Here is a 16,707-nt window from a genome sequence, read left to right as displayed (position 1 = left end):
TATTTTGTTGTGATCCTTCTATTTTGATCTTGCATCTCTATTCTGTGCACCAACTACTCCTGCAGCATACTTTATATTGGTCAAAATACAATATACATGACAGTGTAAGTAATTAATTTAAAATATAATTACTTAAAGATGCAGGGTTTTAAATATTTTCAGCAGAATTTCCCTAGAAGTTCAAAGTAAGAGTGTCTCTGCCACCCTTTCCCTCTACTCACATGACCAGTCTCCTTTCACCTTGCCCTCTCAGACCTCAACTCCTCTCCCTTCCACTATCTCCACTCCTAGAGTTTGACCCCCCTCTCTCTCTCTCTCGCCCCCCCCCCCCCCCCCCCCCCCCCCCCCATGCATACACCCATGTCTCGGACATCCCTGCACACTGGCTCCCTCTCTCGCTAACCCCTCCCCCATATGTAGGCTCCTACACACACCTTCACAATCAGTCCACATAGGCTCCCTCTCTCTGGCACCCACAGGGGCCTGCTTCATCTTCACCACAAGCAGGACAGCTTCCACTCATGACATGTCTGGGCCTGCCAAATTTTGCACAGAATCTGTGCAAATTTTGCACTCCGCAGTAGCACAGAATCCCCTCAGGACTAACCAATGAAACTTCTACATCATGCGATGTTTCTTCACTATAAGAATATCTGGTGGATACAATGGAGATCCAGACTGAGTAAGCTAAGGGGGAGTGAAAGTTATGCAGTGGGAAAGAAGACGAAGACGAAACCCAGATATTGCCGGGTATATTTAGTGGTACATACCTAGATAAAAATGATCTTAACTTCATTTCAGGCATTTTTTCCCTAACCAGAAACTTATCTAACTTTGTCCAGACCGTGCTGAATATCAGTGCTTCCCTACAAAAGGCAGTTATGCCCCGTAATGCCTCCTGTACTACCTCTTTGTAGTGGGATAAATTTTGCATAGATAGCAAGTTGACTGGACAAATTTAGTCGGGAAACAGGGGGGGGGGGGGGGGGGGAATATTCAAAGCTCACGTTGTGTCTGGGGAACTCCCAGAGCTAACTTTTGGGTACGGAGGGTGGGATGGTCACTCGGGGAACTGCCAGCACCACTCATCCTGCAGCGGCATGGGCCACAGTGGACACCATCCTACCGTGGCCAAAGAGAGGTCAGGGGGTGGGGCAGGTTTCACCCAGGGCACCATCTGCCTTAGAGCCAGCCCTAGTAACTCAGACAAGCCTTCTGAATATTGACTTCTGTTTTCTCTATCAATGTTGTACCTTTTTTTTTTTTTAATATAATAATTATGAAAAATCTTCAAAATAAAGTTTGTAAAAAAAAACAAAAAAACACCCCACCCCAGACAACGTCTTGCCCTCTTTCAGCCATCCAGAGCTAGACATCCACAATGCTGGAATTCAGAATCACTGATCGTCAGGTACACTATGCTGAAATGCTACTTGGAAAGAAAAAGAAATGTAAAGTGCATGAATGAGAATATGTAACACTTGAATTATGTTACCAAGTTAGAGGATTCAAATACATTACAGAATAGTGCTCAAATGCAAACCTATTTCACCTTTCTTTATAAGAAAAAAAAACAAACCACTTTCCAAACTGCTGAGTGTCAAGGGACAGATTATAGGATGTGGGATTACGAAACACAATTTGCAAGTTTCAGCTTTATGAACACAATCTTCTGAAAGCACAAGAAAACTATGCACTGCTGACTAGCAGAGTTCTAAATATATCTTCTCTGTTTCTTTCCAACATGGACTCCAACACAAATGTAAATATTTGACTAGTTATGGCATGGCCAAGCACCAGGCATGGGTGAAAACTCAGTGAGGTCTAGGAAAATATTTGGCTGAACATCTTGATATTGATATGCAACCTGCTGATCAACATTCCTGATAAGCAAGTATTTTTTTATTTTATTTGTATTTTTCTATACCGGCATTCACGGAGTTCGTATCATGTCGGTTTACATAAAACAAGGGGTGAGAAATACATTATAACGTAAATAACTAATAACATAAGAGTATACATTAAAAGTAAAACAAGTGCATGGAAGAAGAAGTTACAATAAAACGAGGGTCATTCTAACTGGGATTAGAGTTAGAGGAAAGATAAAAAGTTTAACAAGAAGTAAAACATTGTAGTGATTGGTAGATAGTGACTGTTTCAGTTTAATAGGAAATGTTCAGTAAAAGTAAAGCTTTGGTGCACCAAACTGAGTCAACGAAACTAACCTGGAGAGAAAGCCCATGGGGAGGAGCTGAACAAGAAGCTAGCAAACCGGAAAGAATCTCTGGCACAGTATACCTATTTCACCCTGGGGAATTATATAATTATGTGCCTGCATAGTTTCTCATTGGAGCTCAAAGACTTAATCTTGCAGCTAACAAAAGGCAGGCAGGCCCCGATAAACACTAAATCCAAGCACACGCAGATGCCAGGTCTTGAGGAAGAGACATTTGCAGCTGTACGCACAGTCAACAAAAGGAGGAAGAAAGATCGGCATGTGTAGGCTAGAAGCTAGTCAGAAGAAGAAGAAGAGTACAGGAGTGATGCATGTAAGGGCAGAAGAGAGAACAGGTTGGTGCACAGCGACACATGCAAAACCCAATGGTCAAAGAATGAGTACAGAACAGCGCATTCAGAGGCTGGAGGGAGAGTGCGGGAAGAGTGGCACATACGAAACGGCAGCATGAGCCAAGCCACTAGCATCTATCTCTTCACACTCCCACTGGTAAAGAGGTGGTAACATCATCTGGGCCAAGGACTGACGAGTGTGGCTTGCAGCAGGTTAGGGAGGAGTGGGAAGAGCTAGCCTGCATCCTATCCCGTGCATCCACCTCCCTTCCTCTGTCTAGGGCCTGAGTAGGTGGATCTAAGGAAAGAGTCAATTAAGAGAGGGATAATGTTCAAATACTGCAGTATGTAACACAGTACTGATGGCAGAAAAAAACCAAATGGTCTTATCTAGTCTACCCAGCAATGTGCTTATGATAGTAACCTCCGGTCCTTCCGGATTACCCCCATGCGTTCTGTTAAGAGTAGTAACTGCCACTCCGTGCAGGCTCACCCCAAGCAGAAATGTTATATTATCACTTTCTTTAAGTCTTTAGGGATCCACAGTGTTTGTCCCAAGCTCTTTTGAAGTCATTAACTGTTCTCATCTTCACCACCTCTTGTGGGAGGGTATTCCAATCATCCACCACCGTGTCCATGAAGAACTATTTCCTGATATTTGTTCTTAGTTGTCTCCCCAGAGTTTCATATCATGACCCCTAGTTCTACTCTTCTTTCCAGCAGAAAAGGTTTGACGTTTGTGTACCGTCGATACCTGTCAGGTCTACATCCATCCATCCATTTCTCCTCACACATTTGCTGAAACAGACCGCACAACATTTTGGTTTGCCTCTGAACAGTTTTCATCCTGTCTAGCATTTTTGAGATACTGTCTCCAGAACACAGTACTGCAGGTGAGGCCTCAAAGACCTGTACAATGGCATTATTACTTCCCTTTTCCTGCTAGTTATACCTCTCTCTATGCAGCCAAGCATCTTTCTGGCTTTAGTTACCGCCTTGTCATATTGCCAGACACAATCACCCCAAAGTCACTCTCCTGGTCTGTGCACAGTAGTCTTTCACCCCCCATCGCATATAGCTCTTTTGGATTTCTGCACGACTCCATTTCCTGGCATTGAATCTCAGCTGCCAAATCTTTAACCATTCTTTCAGCTTTCTTAAATCACTTTTCATTCTCTCTGCTCCTTCAGTTGTGTCCACTCTGTTGCAGATCTTAGTATCGTCCGTAAAAAGGCAAACTTCGAACTCCTCTGCAATGCTGCTCACGAAGTATTGCAGAGGAGTCCCAAAACTGATCCTCGAGGCACCCCACTTAACACCATTTTATCAGAGTGGGTTCCATTTACCATTACTTCATGTCAGTTAACAAGTTAATAACCCACTCCACCACCTTGGTGCCCACACGCAAGCTTCATTTTTATTCACGAGCTTCCCATGCAAGACCATATCAAAAGCCTTGCTGAAAGCCAAGTAAACCACATCAAGAGCTCTTCCTTGATCTAGTTCTCTCATCACCCAATCAAAAAAAAAAAAAAAATCAGATTTGTCTTGTCAGCCCTTCCTCTGGTGAATCCATGCTGCCTGAGGTCCAACAACCCACCAGATTTTAAATAGTTCACTATTCTTTCCTTCAGCAGAATCTCCATTACATTTTCCCACCATAGTGGTGAGGCTAATCGGCCTGTAGTTTCCAGCCTCCTCTCTGCTCCCACTCTTGTGAAGCGGGACCATCACTGCTCTTCTCCAATCATGCAGCACCACTCCCGTTTCCAGGGATCTATTGAACAGGTCTTTCACAGTGGATCTGCCAGCACATCTCTGAGCTCCCTCGGTATCCTGGGATATATCTTACCCAGCCCCATGGCCTAGTTGACTTTCAGGTTTCTTAGATCTTTCTATACATTCTCTTCTGTAAAAGGGGTTGCATCTACTCCACTCCCATCTACAGTCTTGTCAACCAGCAATGGCCCTTCTCCAGGCTCTTCTTTAGTGAACACCAAACTGAAGCATTAGTTTAATATTTCTGCCATTTCTTCATCATTCTCCATACATTGTTCCTTGTCACCTTTCAATTTCTTGAAGGGCATCCACTATCTCTCTACGTTTTGCAGAAGGGATTCTCCAATCACCCAGCAGATTAACCTCTCCTTCCTTCCCATCTTTTGGGATGTCTTTGACCAGATCTCTGTCCAGCTCTTCTGACTTGGAGGCATGTAGACCACAGCAAACTAAATGGAAGCACCATTTTCTTTTTTTAGGACACCCCATAATACTTCTTCCCAACCCACAACTCTTGTATTTCAGTTAGTTGGATATTATTTTTGACAAAGCGCAACGCCTCCTCCTTTAATAAGTAATAGCCTGGGATAGCTGTATCCCAATCATGAGACTCCATGATCCATGTCTCTAACAGCAAGGATGACTAAGTCTGCTTCCACCAGTAGAGCTTGCAGGTCTGGGATTTTATTGCCCAGACTTTTCAGCGTTTGTGCTCCTAGCTTTTCATCTTCGCTCCCTCAGCTTGCTGCTCTTTTTGGACATTTTATCTGCTCTATTCAGCAGAATTGTGTTGGTTTCTTCCCCCCCCCCCCCTTCTTGGAAATGTCGGGGGTGAAATTCCAATGTCTTTCTACCTCCCCTGTCCTCTAGTTTAAATGTAAGATTTGAAATTTGTACTTAGGATCCTTTTTCCTGCCACCCACAGATGTAAGCCATCTTTGACATAGAGCCGCTTACTGTTCCATACCTGGCCCCAGCCTCCCATATATCTAAATTTTTCTTCATTAAAAAAAAAAAAAAAAAAATTATATATATATATAGTAATTATTTATTTATTGAATTTTCAAACTTAAACAAGATATCTCTTGAAAAGAAAACTGGTTATGCTTACACATTTCTTATAAGAAATCACAAGGAAAAAAAAATACAAAAAAGAAATACATTCAAAGCAAGCCAAATTCTAGTCCTCAATGAGGGAGTCAAGTCTCAATCCCAGGAAAACAAATTCAAAATACAAACAAGAAAGGCTTAAATGACAGAGTACAGTAGCTATTTATACTATTTGAGGTACTTTATTACGAGTATGTTACGGCTATGGGTTGTCAGCAGAAGTGACACATGGAGTTTTCCCAATCAAGAATTGTGACAACTGAGGGGGGAATTGAAAAAAATATGAATTATTCTGGTATTTTACCAAACATTTACAAAGAAATTTGAGAAAAAAAAATACTCCCCTAATCTGTTGTACTTGCGGTCTCATTAGTAAAATCTGTTTGCGCCTTTTTTGTGTTTGGTGCGTAACATATTAATCTTCCAACTGCAGAAACTTGTCTAATCTATGCCTGAAAAACAATTTCAGTAGCCAGTCTCTATCAGGTTCTAAAACCAATGTCACTATTAATGTAGCAGGGGACGCTGTTTCAGAATCGGATGTTTCAATAAGTGCAGTTAAATTCATTATAGGTGTTTCAACCGGTTGTAATATCTCCATTCCTTCCCTTTTTATATGGTGGTAGATAAAATATCTTTGATGTTGGGGGGGGCTAGTGTTTTTGGGGACTTTTAATATTTCTATCAAGTACCTTTTAAACATATCCCTCGGAGAAATCAGTGGCACCTTGGGGAAGTTTATGATTCTTACCATGTTTTGAGCAATGCATTGACGTTATTGATGTAGCTTAACCTCTCCTTCCCCCCTTTCCACGAACAGGTAACACTTCAGAAAAGGCAATAGTTTGCGCCATGAGCCTAATCTGCTTCTCCAGATACTGGAAATCTCTGTACCACTTGCATGCTGATACTAGCAAGGTCGTTGGTTCCCAGATGGACAATAATGTAAACAGAAGCAATTATGTATAAAACTATAAATAATGGATTTAAGAGAGCATCTGGGCTCAGTCAAGGTTTAAATAAAGTTATTCCCCAGTACAAGAACAGAGAGATTGATGGAATCAGAACATCATGCGTGACATGGAAGACAGACAAGCTCAATTGCGAAGCTGGGGGGGAGAAGTTACATGAGAACTCCCAAAAGGGAGCCATCAAGGATGACTGGACCATGAGCATTGTTCTTTTCATTGAGAAAGTGGTATCTTATCGTCAGAGACCACACGATTAACTTATTGCTGCATAATTTATGATCTGCTACAGAATAAATACACCTGAAGCATTTTCACCTCCTAATTCAATCGTTTGCGGAAAGCTACAGGGTGCCTGTCTTCAGTTTCAGCTCTCTCTGCTCCTTCTCTTGTAAGCAAACTACAGGGAAGGGGGTGAGGGATGCTAAAGCTGTAGTAGATGAAAGAAGAGGTACTCCACTTCCTAATTCAGAGCCTTTCCTTCTGTTTCCCTCTCCTGTCCTGAATGAATCAGGAGGGGAGAGAAGTTGGAGTAGACTGGGAAAGAAGTCAGAATGGTTGATCCCTCAAAGATCTTGAGATAATTGTTGGATGGAGTGATCTCTCTTTAGAAGGTCATTTTTATATAAAAGGTTTTTGTACCAATCATACACAATTTACAAGCATCTGGATGTGTTTTTGGAAGTCTACAACTGCTGGTGTCTTGCAGATGGTAAAGTAGTCAATTTCAATTCATAGACGCCTTCATGACCAACACTACCATTTATAAAAGTTTCAAACTTGGGCTAATTCAACCCCATTCGTATGTGTTACCCAGTGTCCAAAATGTGTGCCCTCAACATCAACACAAACTGCTGATGTTGAGGGCATTTAACATACATAAAGTCCAAATCAGTCACAACTATCATAGTGGTTCACAACAGATAACATCCATAATTAAAACATACAAACCACAACTTATTTTCCAACTTGGAAAAAAGAAAAATATGAGAAAGATGGTTGCACTATTCCAATTCAAAACAAAAAGTGACATTTCACAATTAGATGTATGTAACTTCTGTGTCTTAATTTGATAAATTGATGTTTTGACTTGCTACTTTTTTTTTAATCTGTATACAGTTTAAATCAGTGTTTCCCAAACAATATGCTGTCTCACCTCATTAATGGGCCGATACAGTAAAGTCTGCGGGAGAGCGGGCGAACGCCTGCTCTCCTGTGCGTGCGATTCAGTATTCAAATTAGGGCCGGCGGTAAAAAGAGGCGCTAGGGACACTAGCGCCTCTTTTTGAACAGGAACAGCGGCTGTCAGCGGGTTTGACAGCCGACGCTCAATTTTTCCAGCGTCTGTTCTCAAACCCACTGACAACCACGGGTTCGGAAACCGGCAAAATTGAGTGTCCGGTTTTCAACCCGTGAGCCGACTTCAAATTTATTTTTTTTTTTTTTTTTAACTTTTTGTAACTTTCGGGACCTCAGACTTAATATCGCCATGATATTAAGTCGGAGGATGCACAGAAAAGCAGTCTTTACTGCTTTTCTGTGCACTTTCCTGGTGCCCGGAGAAATTAACGCCTACCTTTGGGTAGTCGCTAGTTTCTGGATGTAAAATGTGCGGCTTGGCTGCACATTTTGTTTTCTGAATCGCGCGGGAATACCTAATAGGGCCATCAACATACATGTGCATGTTGCGGGCGCACGTTTTCGACCCCTTACTGAATAAGGGGTAACGCTAGCGCGTCGAAAGCACGTGTCCAATCGCTGGAGCGCACTGTACTGTATCGGCCTTTAAGTGTGCCATGGAAAAGTCTTCACTGCCTGATGCTCATTTCCAAACCAGCACCTGGGCTATGCTCTTAGCACCTTGCAGCAACAAGACATACCAACAGTGTTTGCAAAAAAGGCGTATTGCCTTTTTTGCAAACATGTGTAATCGTGCATGCCTATTCCTTCTAGCTACAGCATGAGCCATAAGATGAGGTAACTAATGAGGAGCATGCAGAGCACGGATAGCCAGGCCCCATTTTGTTGGCACACAGTGCGCCCTGCACCTCCTCACCTCTTTATTTAACAAAAATTTATACCAGCTTCTGACGTCTCCTCAGGCTGAGAGAGACATAGGGAGAGCACTGGATAAGTGTTATTCTGAGTGTTGGGAGCATCAGAAGTGAAGGAGCTCTGGCAGCAAATGTAACTAGCCAAGCCAACAACCCACAGCATATCGTCTCCTTTCTCCTACAATTGTGTATAGAAGGAACTAGCCCATTGTGATTTGTTCACATGTGTCTCTGCCCTTTGTTTTAAAACATGGAAAGACTTTTAATGCATAAGTCGTCATGTCCATATCCACAATATCTGCACTATGGAAACTGGTGCATTATGCAAGTGTGCCCTGGTTTTGAAAAAGGTTGGGAAACATTGATTTAAATATTGTTTAAAAACCAAAAATGTGAATGGGTTTTCAATTAAAAAAATTTTTTTTTTACAAATTCTAGCGCACCCAATAACAAAAGTTCCAAGCAGTTTACATAAAATTACATCCATAATAAAATGGCAAAACAAAAAAACAAGACCGCTCTAAATTATGCAAATATGCCACAGAATTTTGAAAAATCTGCTAACTTGCTGCCAAGTTTTGAAAAATCTGCTGCAAGAAACAAGGGCTCTACTTGTAGCTGAGTATTATCCTGGTTTTTGATGTTTTGGGGTTTTGTTTTGTTTTTAAATAGACTTTTTTTTGTGAACCCACCTAGTCCGTGAGATTTAGTTGAGGATTGAATATTTTTAAAAAATGTATATACTACCCAAATCAGCCACACCTACCATAGCGGTTTCACAACAGATAACATCCATAATTAAAACACACAAAGACAAACCAAAGAAACAAAGATCATCGTTGCCTGCATCCTGAATAACAAACATCCAAGTTGCTATAGTAATGGACCAATTTTAAAACCCTGCACTATCTGGAAATACTTATGAATTGCTGATAATTTAATTCTGCCCTAGTTCTAATAGGGAGTTTGTTCCAAAGCCGCTATATGCTGCACCAGAAAAAAAGCACGCTTTACATATGACAAGCCGTTAAGCCCGTTAAAACGGGCGAGATTCCATCGGTCAGACCGGCACGGTTAGAGCCGCTCTGTTCTCCACAGCTTCTCTTTTCCTTCCATCCTCTCATCTTCCCCCTCCTTCCCCTCTCACCTCATCCACAACCCCTTCCCTCTCCCTCAGCCCTCCTCCACCCTCTTTTTCTCTTCTCCAGAACATCTTACCCTCCCCACTTACATCCTCTTCCTCTCGTCTTCCCTTTCCTTCCCCTCTCACCTTCCCCTTCTCCCTCAGCCCTCCTCCAGTCCCTCTTTTTCTCTACTCCACAACTTTACCCTTCCCACTTACTCACATCCTCTTCCTTCCCCTCCCACCTCCTCCACAACCCCTTCCCTCAGCTCTCCTCCACTCCCTCTTTTTCTCTTATCCAGAACGAGCGCCTCACCACTGGGCTCGTTGCTGGCCCGCTCGACATTTGAATACCGCTGCTCCTCCCCGCCGCTTCCAAGGCAGCCCTCACACGGCTCCAGCGCTGTGTTGCTCCGCTCTGACAGACGTGCTCTCTCACCCACGCATGCCCAGTAGAGCTGCTCTCTACTGCGCATTTGCGGGCCGGTCACAGCTCATTTATAAGGTAGATTGCATTTTGATAGTTTGCATATTTTTATGTATTTGATTACTTTGTAAACTACCGTATTTTTCGCTCCATAAGACGCACTTTTTTTCCCCCAAAAGTGGGGGGGAAAATGTATGTGCGTCTTATGGAGCGAATATAAAAAAAAAAACCAAACAAAAATCTAACAAACCCCCCCCCCCCCCCCCGACCCCCCCCAGACCTGCCAAACATCCCTGGTGGTCCAGCGGGGGTCCAGGAGCGGTCCGGGAACGATCTCCTGGTCGTGGGCCATCGGCTGCCAGTAAACAAAATGGCGCCGACGGCCCTTTGCCCTCACTATGTCACTGGGACCGACCGCTGCTATTGGTCAGTCTCAGTGACATAGTGAGGGCAAAGGGCTGTCGGCACCATTTTGATTACTGGCAGCCGACGGCCCAAGCCCAGGACACCGCTCCTGGACCCCCGCTGGACCACCAGGGACGTTTGGCAGGTCTTGGGGGGGTCAGGAGGGCGGGGGGTTGTAGGAAATTAAGTCGGCAGGTCAGGAGGGTTGTAGGAAATTAAGTCGGCAGGTCTTGGGGGGTCAGGAGGGTGGGGGTTGTTAATTTAAAGGGTTGGGATGGGGGTTTTTTTGGGGGGGAGGGGTTCCCAGAGAAAGAAAAGTTTTCTGATCTGGGGAGTGGACCGAAATGGCCCTCCCCAGACCCGAAAACAAAATGGGGAGAAAAAAAAAAAGCTATGCACTCCCCTAATTTGCTCCATAAGACGCCCAGACGCAGAGCCGGTTTAGCACAATTTTTTTTTTTTTTTTAATTTTCCCCATCTGAATCCTAGGTGCGTCTTATGGAGCGAAAAATACGGTACTTTGGGTAAACCAATTTATGAATATGGCATATAAATATTACAGAGATCAATATAAAAGTTGCAAAACAAGTCTCTATAAACATTTCAAAGATTAACTTTAATGAACTGTTCTAGGACGTTTGAGGATTGCCAGCCTAGATTAGAAATCTAGAAATTTATAAAGTTTTGTTCTACGTAACTGTACTGCCATCCCTTGCTTGCAATTATTAAGCTTTAGAATAATTTGTGCTAACTTAAAATAAATATAATTGAGGAGGAATATTGTTTATTTTTATCCAATTGGTCAATTTAAACTTCTGCAGGATAAAAAAAAAAAAAGTCTCTTCACCCATCCAGTCAATGGTCAGATAAAAGGTCTGATTTATGCCAAGAAATGAAGTTACAGTGATGTTCTTACTTTTAAATTAGAACAGTCTCTCTCACATCTGAACCTTGTGCAAATGACATATGGTTCCAAAAACAGTACACTTACTGTCTTTAAGTCCAAAACCTTGATGGACCCCCTGCAGCAGAGTTAAAATCTCTCTAGCAGTTTGCTCCAAACTCTGGACCACTTTCCTTATTTCCTGCAACAAAGCATTAAAGAACAGAACATGACAGGGAAAGAGGAAATAAATTGGCACATTTAATAAAATGTATTAGCAGAAAAATAGCAAAATGGTATGCTGTACTACAGCCTGTCAAGACAATGTCCAAAGAGCTTTCACAAACTAGTGGAATAGGATATATTGGAGAAGAGTTAAAAAAAAATTACATCTTGAGTTTTGGCTAAATAGCATTTATACTATGATAATTACTTTGCAACAGGTGCAACACTTTTCTAGATCAAATGCATGCAAGATTTGCAAAGGAAGCATCAAAGCAACATGTCCTACACTGGTTTTCAAAACGGGTTGGAGACTAGGAAAACATACACGAGAAAAAAGATGGCTGAGAGGGGACAAGATAGAAGCTTATAAATTCATGAGTGTGGGCATAAAGGTCAGTTACTTCTTCAATTTATTAAAAAAAACCATTTTGCTATTTTATTTTACAAGTTGGTCTGAAGGCAGATTACAAATAAGCATATAATTAAAATTTCAGCTACAAAAGCAACACAGTTTACAGATAACAGAGAAAAATTCAAAAGGGTCACACTCTTAAGGGGTATATCATATGATCAGAGGTGAGAGAAGGATTGTAGTGGTCAGCTAAGGGGTATGATAGCAGTAATGGACTACTAAACACCTTAAAGAGTCCAGGTATTGGTCTTGCCCAATGATCTATGCTTTCTGGTTGCAGGTCATCCGCACTTGTGGACAGCTATTACAGTGGGACCTCCCGATGAACCCTATGTGGTGGTTGTTGGGGGTGAAGCCGGTGTGCTTACCTAAGCCATCGTCGGCTGAGCATGACTTTATTTGTAAAGCCGGACTGATAGCTAAGAAGGTGATTCTTACAGGGTGGGTAGCGGAGGACGCACCTAGACATGATCATTGGTTTACTTTACTTATTAAGCTGTACACCTTAGAATTTTGTAGTGCCAGAACTACTTCGGCTAAGCGTAGACTTGATGTCAAAACGATTTGGAAGCCCTTAAATACGTATTTGCGGCCTACCATAAGTTCCTCTCCGTAGCACCCTACTATGGGCCTGAACAGATCACGTCCTGGGGCTATGTAGCAGCTATGTATGTCTAGGTGGACCTAAGAGCATGATGGATGTCGTTCTGCACAGACACATACAGGGTAGGGGGGGGGATAGGGAATGTACATAATACTATGCTCCGCCAATGACACACTTTTCAGGGGTGGGTGGGAGGGGGGGGGGGGGGGGGGAGAGGGAGCTTAGACTGGCAAAGGATAGCTTACTATCCCACTTTATATTCCGCCTTTATAACCTTACCACTATATGTCTGGGAGTGGGCCCTCAAGGTACGAGTAGGGACGAGTTGCGGGTTAAATCTCCTATAGATGGTTATGCGGTCTTTTCGTTGGGGCCTGCTACTCATTCCTTTTCTTTTCACTGATGTGCTCTACCAAGAATAATTGTGTAATGCACCGATATTTTCCTTGTTATCTGTTACTTATCATTGGAGGGGACTGAGGGCGCACATCAGAGATGGACTGTACAATGTTATGGATGTAATTTTTCTTTTTTGTACTTTTCCCTGTATCGTTTGCCATGTCTAGGATATTTGTGAAAATGCAATAAACATATTATACAAAAAAAAAAGAGTCCAGGTAACTGAAGATTACTATAGTCAGACTTCCAGTTTCTTTTGACAGACTTTTCAAAAGATTCTGTGGCAAGAGCTGGCAAACTCTGTGGCAATTATATTAAAATTATGAAAATCTGCCACATATTTATAAGAGTAAAATATAAAAATGAGTTGCAAAGTTAGAAGACGTCTGTGTCCAGTTAATTTATCTGGTTCTTTATTAGAGAGAGGAAAAGGGATCTTATTGATTGGGGCTAGGAGGAAAGAAGGGGAAGATGTCTCAAAGGAGGGAAATAAAAAGAGGAATCTTAGGCAGGAGGTGTAGAGGGAAGGGAGGAGAGGATCAAGAATAGGTAGAAGTAAAAAATCAAGGACAGGGAAGGTGTGAAGCAAGGGAATATTGGAAAAGAGACTGAAGAGAAGGGAAGATTGAGACAGGGAAGAGGAGGACTGGTGAAGAGAATGGAAGAGAAGTTCCAGGCTTTGGGGGGAGGAGGATCGAGATCATGGAGGGAGATATAGAAGGGATGTAGAGCTTCTGGGATCTTGGGGGGGGGGGGGGGGGGTGACAAATTTAGAAAGGGCAGTCTGCCTACCTTCTCTCTCCCCTTTCCATCCCCAGCTTTTTTCGGTACCCTTCCTTGGTACCCATGCACACACCCTGATTCTCCATCCCCCTCACACACACATTCCATCTGCCCGGTCCCTCCACACATACCCCATCTTTCAGTTCTTCTGTTTATCCCACAAATCTCTTCCTGCAGATCTATGGATTTGCAGGTATTAGGGTTCTGGGCCGAGCCTGTCACCAGCAGGAGGGCGTGGATATGCCCCCCAGGAAAAATTCAAGCCCGGCACCACTCCTCCCAGGACTAGCCACACAGAGTCCAGAGTCGATTTCGCCCAACGGCGACCACTGCCAGCTCAGTACTTGAACAGGGTCCACCACCTCATGTCAGCATTGCCCGGGTCGGAGACCCGCTGCACCTGCACCAGCGACAGCGCAGGCGAACGCACAGAGTCCAGCAGCGGCTGCCGGTCCCGGAGTCCCGGGCGAAGAGCTGAATCTATGAGCGCTAAGTGGAGAGAGCCCACTGGCAGGTACCGCAGGCAGTCCGGCTTATCGCTCGGGAGGGGACACCAGGCAGGACATTGTGGAGAGAAAACAGAAATACTGGGGAGGAATTAGGAAAACATCGCCCACACAAACAGGTAGTTGCGCGTGTAAACAATTTTCAAAGGGAAACTGCGGGGGAGTTAGTGTAGATTAAAGGTATTCATTCTTTGCAACGAGGTAGACAATTTAAAAGCTACCCCCCTAAAGGGGCTCTCGGGAGATGCCACTAAAGAGGACTACAACAGCGAGTCCATGCAGGGGCTGAAAAAAGCTAAATAAGCAGGCGCACAAAGCTGGACACGGTGGAAACTGGGCGACCAAATGCCAGAAACTCTCAGCAGAACGGAGAAGCTGGAGAGACTCTGCAAACACATGGCAGCCGATAACAAGAAATGGCAACAGCCCAAATTAAAAAAAACAAAAAACCCAAAGAAAGAAAGGTGCTGCTTGCTTAGTGCTTACCTCCCTAATATCCTGGTCTGCGCTCAGGCTGCCGTGCAACCTGACAAACAATTCGCTTACGGACATAGCGAGGAAGAAAGGACCCAAAGGCTAAGAGACAGAAAATAAAATAAACCCAACCCGTCACTACCGATCCCGGGCGAAGGCGGGAAGAGCAGACAGCGCCACGAGGAGGAGGAGGAGGACGAGAGGCCTTGCTTTAATCCTCGCTCGCCCGTACAACCGATCACAGGACTACGTCACGGCGGCGACGATGACGACGCAGCGTTTTACGTCATGGCGGCGACTCCTGCTGCAGAAGCAGCAGCAGCAGGAGGGAGAGATAGGGGGCGCACTCGCACTAGTATTTTCTAATGCAGCCGAAAAATCCCATTTCTGAATCAGAGGACTGAGATACCAGACTCCGTGGCCCTGCCGCTTGAAAGGAATCTACAAAAGCACGTGGGAAGAACAGAAAGCCAAAATGCAATTGTTGCCTCATTAATATTTGCCTGTGTGGGAATCCTGCACAGTATTTACTGGAAGAAAATAGTTATTTTTTATGTTTGCCTGTTTATTGATTTTTTTTTTAGCATCACTAATATTTCCACTACATTTATAAAACTTTGTTCAACTTTCAATTTGTTGGCCACCTCTTTATTGTCAAACTGAAATGTGTAATTGCTACTGCTTTAAATTGTTTCCATTATTTATTGTAAAACTGAAAATGGCCTTTTGTTCTTCTGATGCTCTTCTAATGTATTGTAAGCCGATTTGTATGGGTACATTTCCTATTCAAAAAGCAGGTAATAAATCATGGGACTGGAGAAGCAGCCTAGTGGTTAGAGCAGCAGGCGTTAATAGCTGAGTGCATTGAAAAGAAGTACATAAAAACAGAAAAAAAATTGCTTTTCTATACTTCTTTTAAAAGTAAAAAAAAAACAAAACAACTCAGCTGGCCGCATTAAGAAGACCAATGCCGATATACTCGATGTCAGTTTTCATAACCGGCCTGCCGCGTTATGAAAACCGACACCGATAAACTTGGCGTCAGTTTTCCTAACTGGCAGACTGCAGTTAGTTAGTTATTTAGAGCTTTTTTATACCGACATTCATGATACCAATCATATCATATCAGTTTACAAGAAACAATGGTGCATTAACATCAAAGAGAACAATAGGCGAAAAATGATAAAAGTTACAATAAAACAGGGGCACTCGAACTGGGAGGAGGAAGAGTCAGAGACATGGGTAACTCAGAGAAAATAATATCTGGGCATATACTCAGGACTATAATAATAACATGTACTCAGGACTGAATACTATCAATTATATAAATAAGATCATATACTCAGGATTGTAATAATATCGTATATTCATGACTAAATAGTGTCAGGTCATAGAACTCGGAACTGACTAATATAGAGTCAGAAGCCATGTCAGGGTTGGGGTACATTGACTGGAGGACCATGGAGAGTTGTTGTAGTTGGAGAGGTCTTAGATCAGGGAAGGCTTGTAGAAATAGCCAAGTGTTGAGTTTCTTTCTGAGTGTCAGAATGCAAGGTTCTTGTCTAAGGTCGGGAGGCATGGCGTTCCAGATGGTTGGCGCCGCTGTTGAGAAGGCTCGATCTTTGGTGGATGATAGGTGTGTGGATTTGGCTGGGGGGGGGGGGGGGTGTAGCGAGCCCTTGTAGGCTTCTCTGATGGGTCTAGCAGAGAAGTGCAGTGTGAGTGGGTAGTGTATATCGATGGGTGTTCTGTTGTAAATAGCTTTATGTATGATGGTGAGACACTTGTGTAGAATTCTAAAGTTTACAGGGAGCCAGTGCAGGTTTTTCAGGGTGGGTGTGATGTGGTCTCTTCTGTAGGAGTTTGTTAAAATTCTGGCGGCCGAATTTTGTAGCATCTGAAGCGGTTTGGTGGAAGAGGCGGGAAGGCCTAGCAGTATGGAATTACAGTAGTCTAATTTGGAGAATATGAGTTATGAAAACCAAAG

The 16,707-nt window shown here is 43.3% G+C and overlaps 1 protein-coding gene across 1 annotated transcript in view; it reads right to left on the bottom strand.

The window, feature by feature from the left end:
• TSN (translin) overlaps window positions 1-14,978 on the bottom strand; it is a 48,518-nt gene extending 33,540 nt beyond the window's left edge. Inside the window, exons 1-2 of the mRNA XM_029605205.1 lie at window positions 14,733-14,978; window positions 11,426-11,519 (exon numbers count right to left, since the gene is read on the bottom strand). Of these exons, the coding sequence (XP_029461065.1) occupies window positions 11,426-11,519; window positions 14,733-14,798 (160 nt within the window). The 5' untranslated portion in view covers window positions 14,799-14,978. The remainder of the gene's footprint in view (window positions 1-11,425; window positions 11,520-14,732) is intronic.
• Between the last annotated feature and the right edge of the window lie 1,729 nt (window positions 14,979-16,707).

This window comes from Rhinatrema bivittatum, chromosome 6, assembly GCF_901001135.1.
Source record: "Rhinatrema bivittatum chromosome 6, aRhiBiv1.1, whole genome shotgun sequence".
Classification (NCBI taxonomy): Eukaryota; Metazoa; Chordata; class Amphibia; order Gymnophiona; family Rhinatrematidae; genus Rhinatrema; species Rhinatrema bivittatum.
This window is presented reverse-complemented; position numbering and strand designations above follow the sequence as displayed.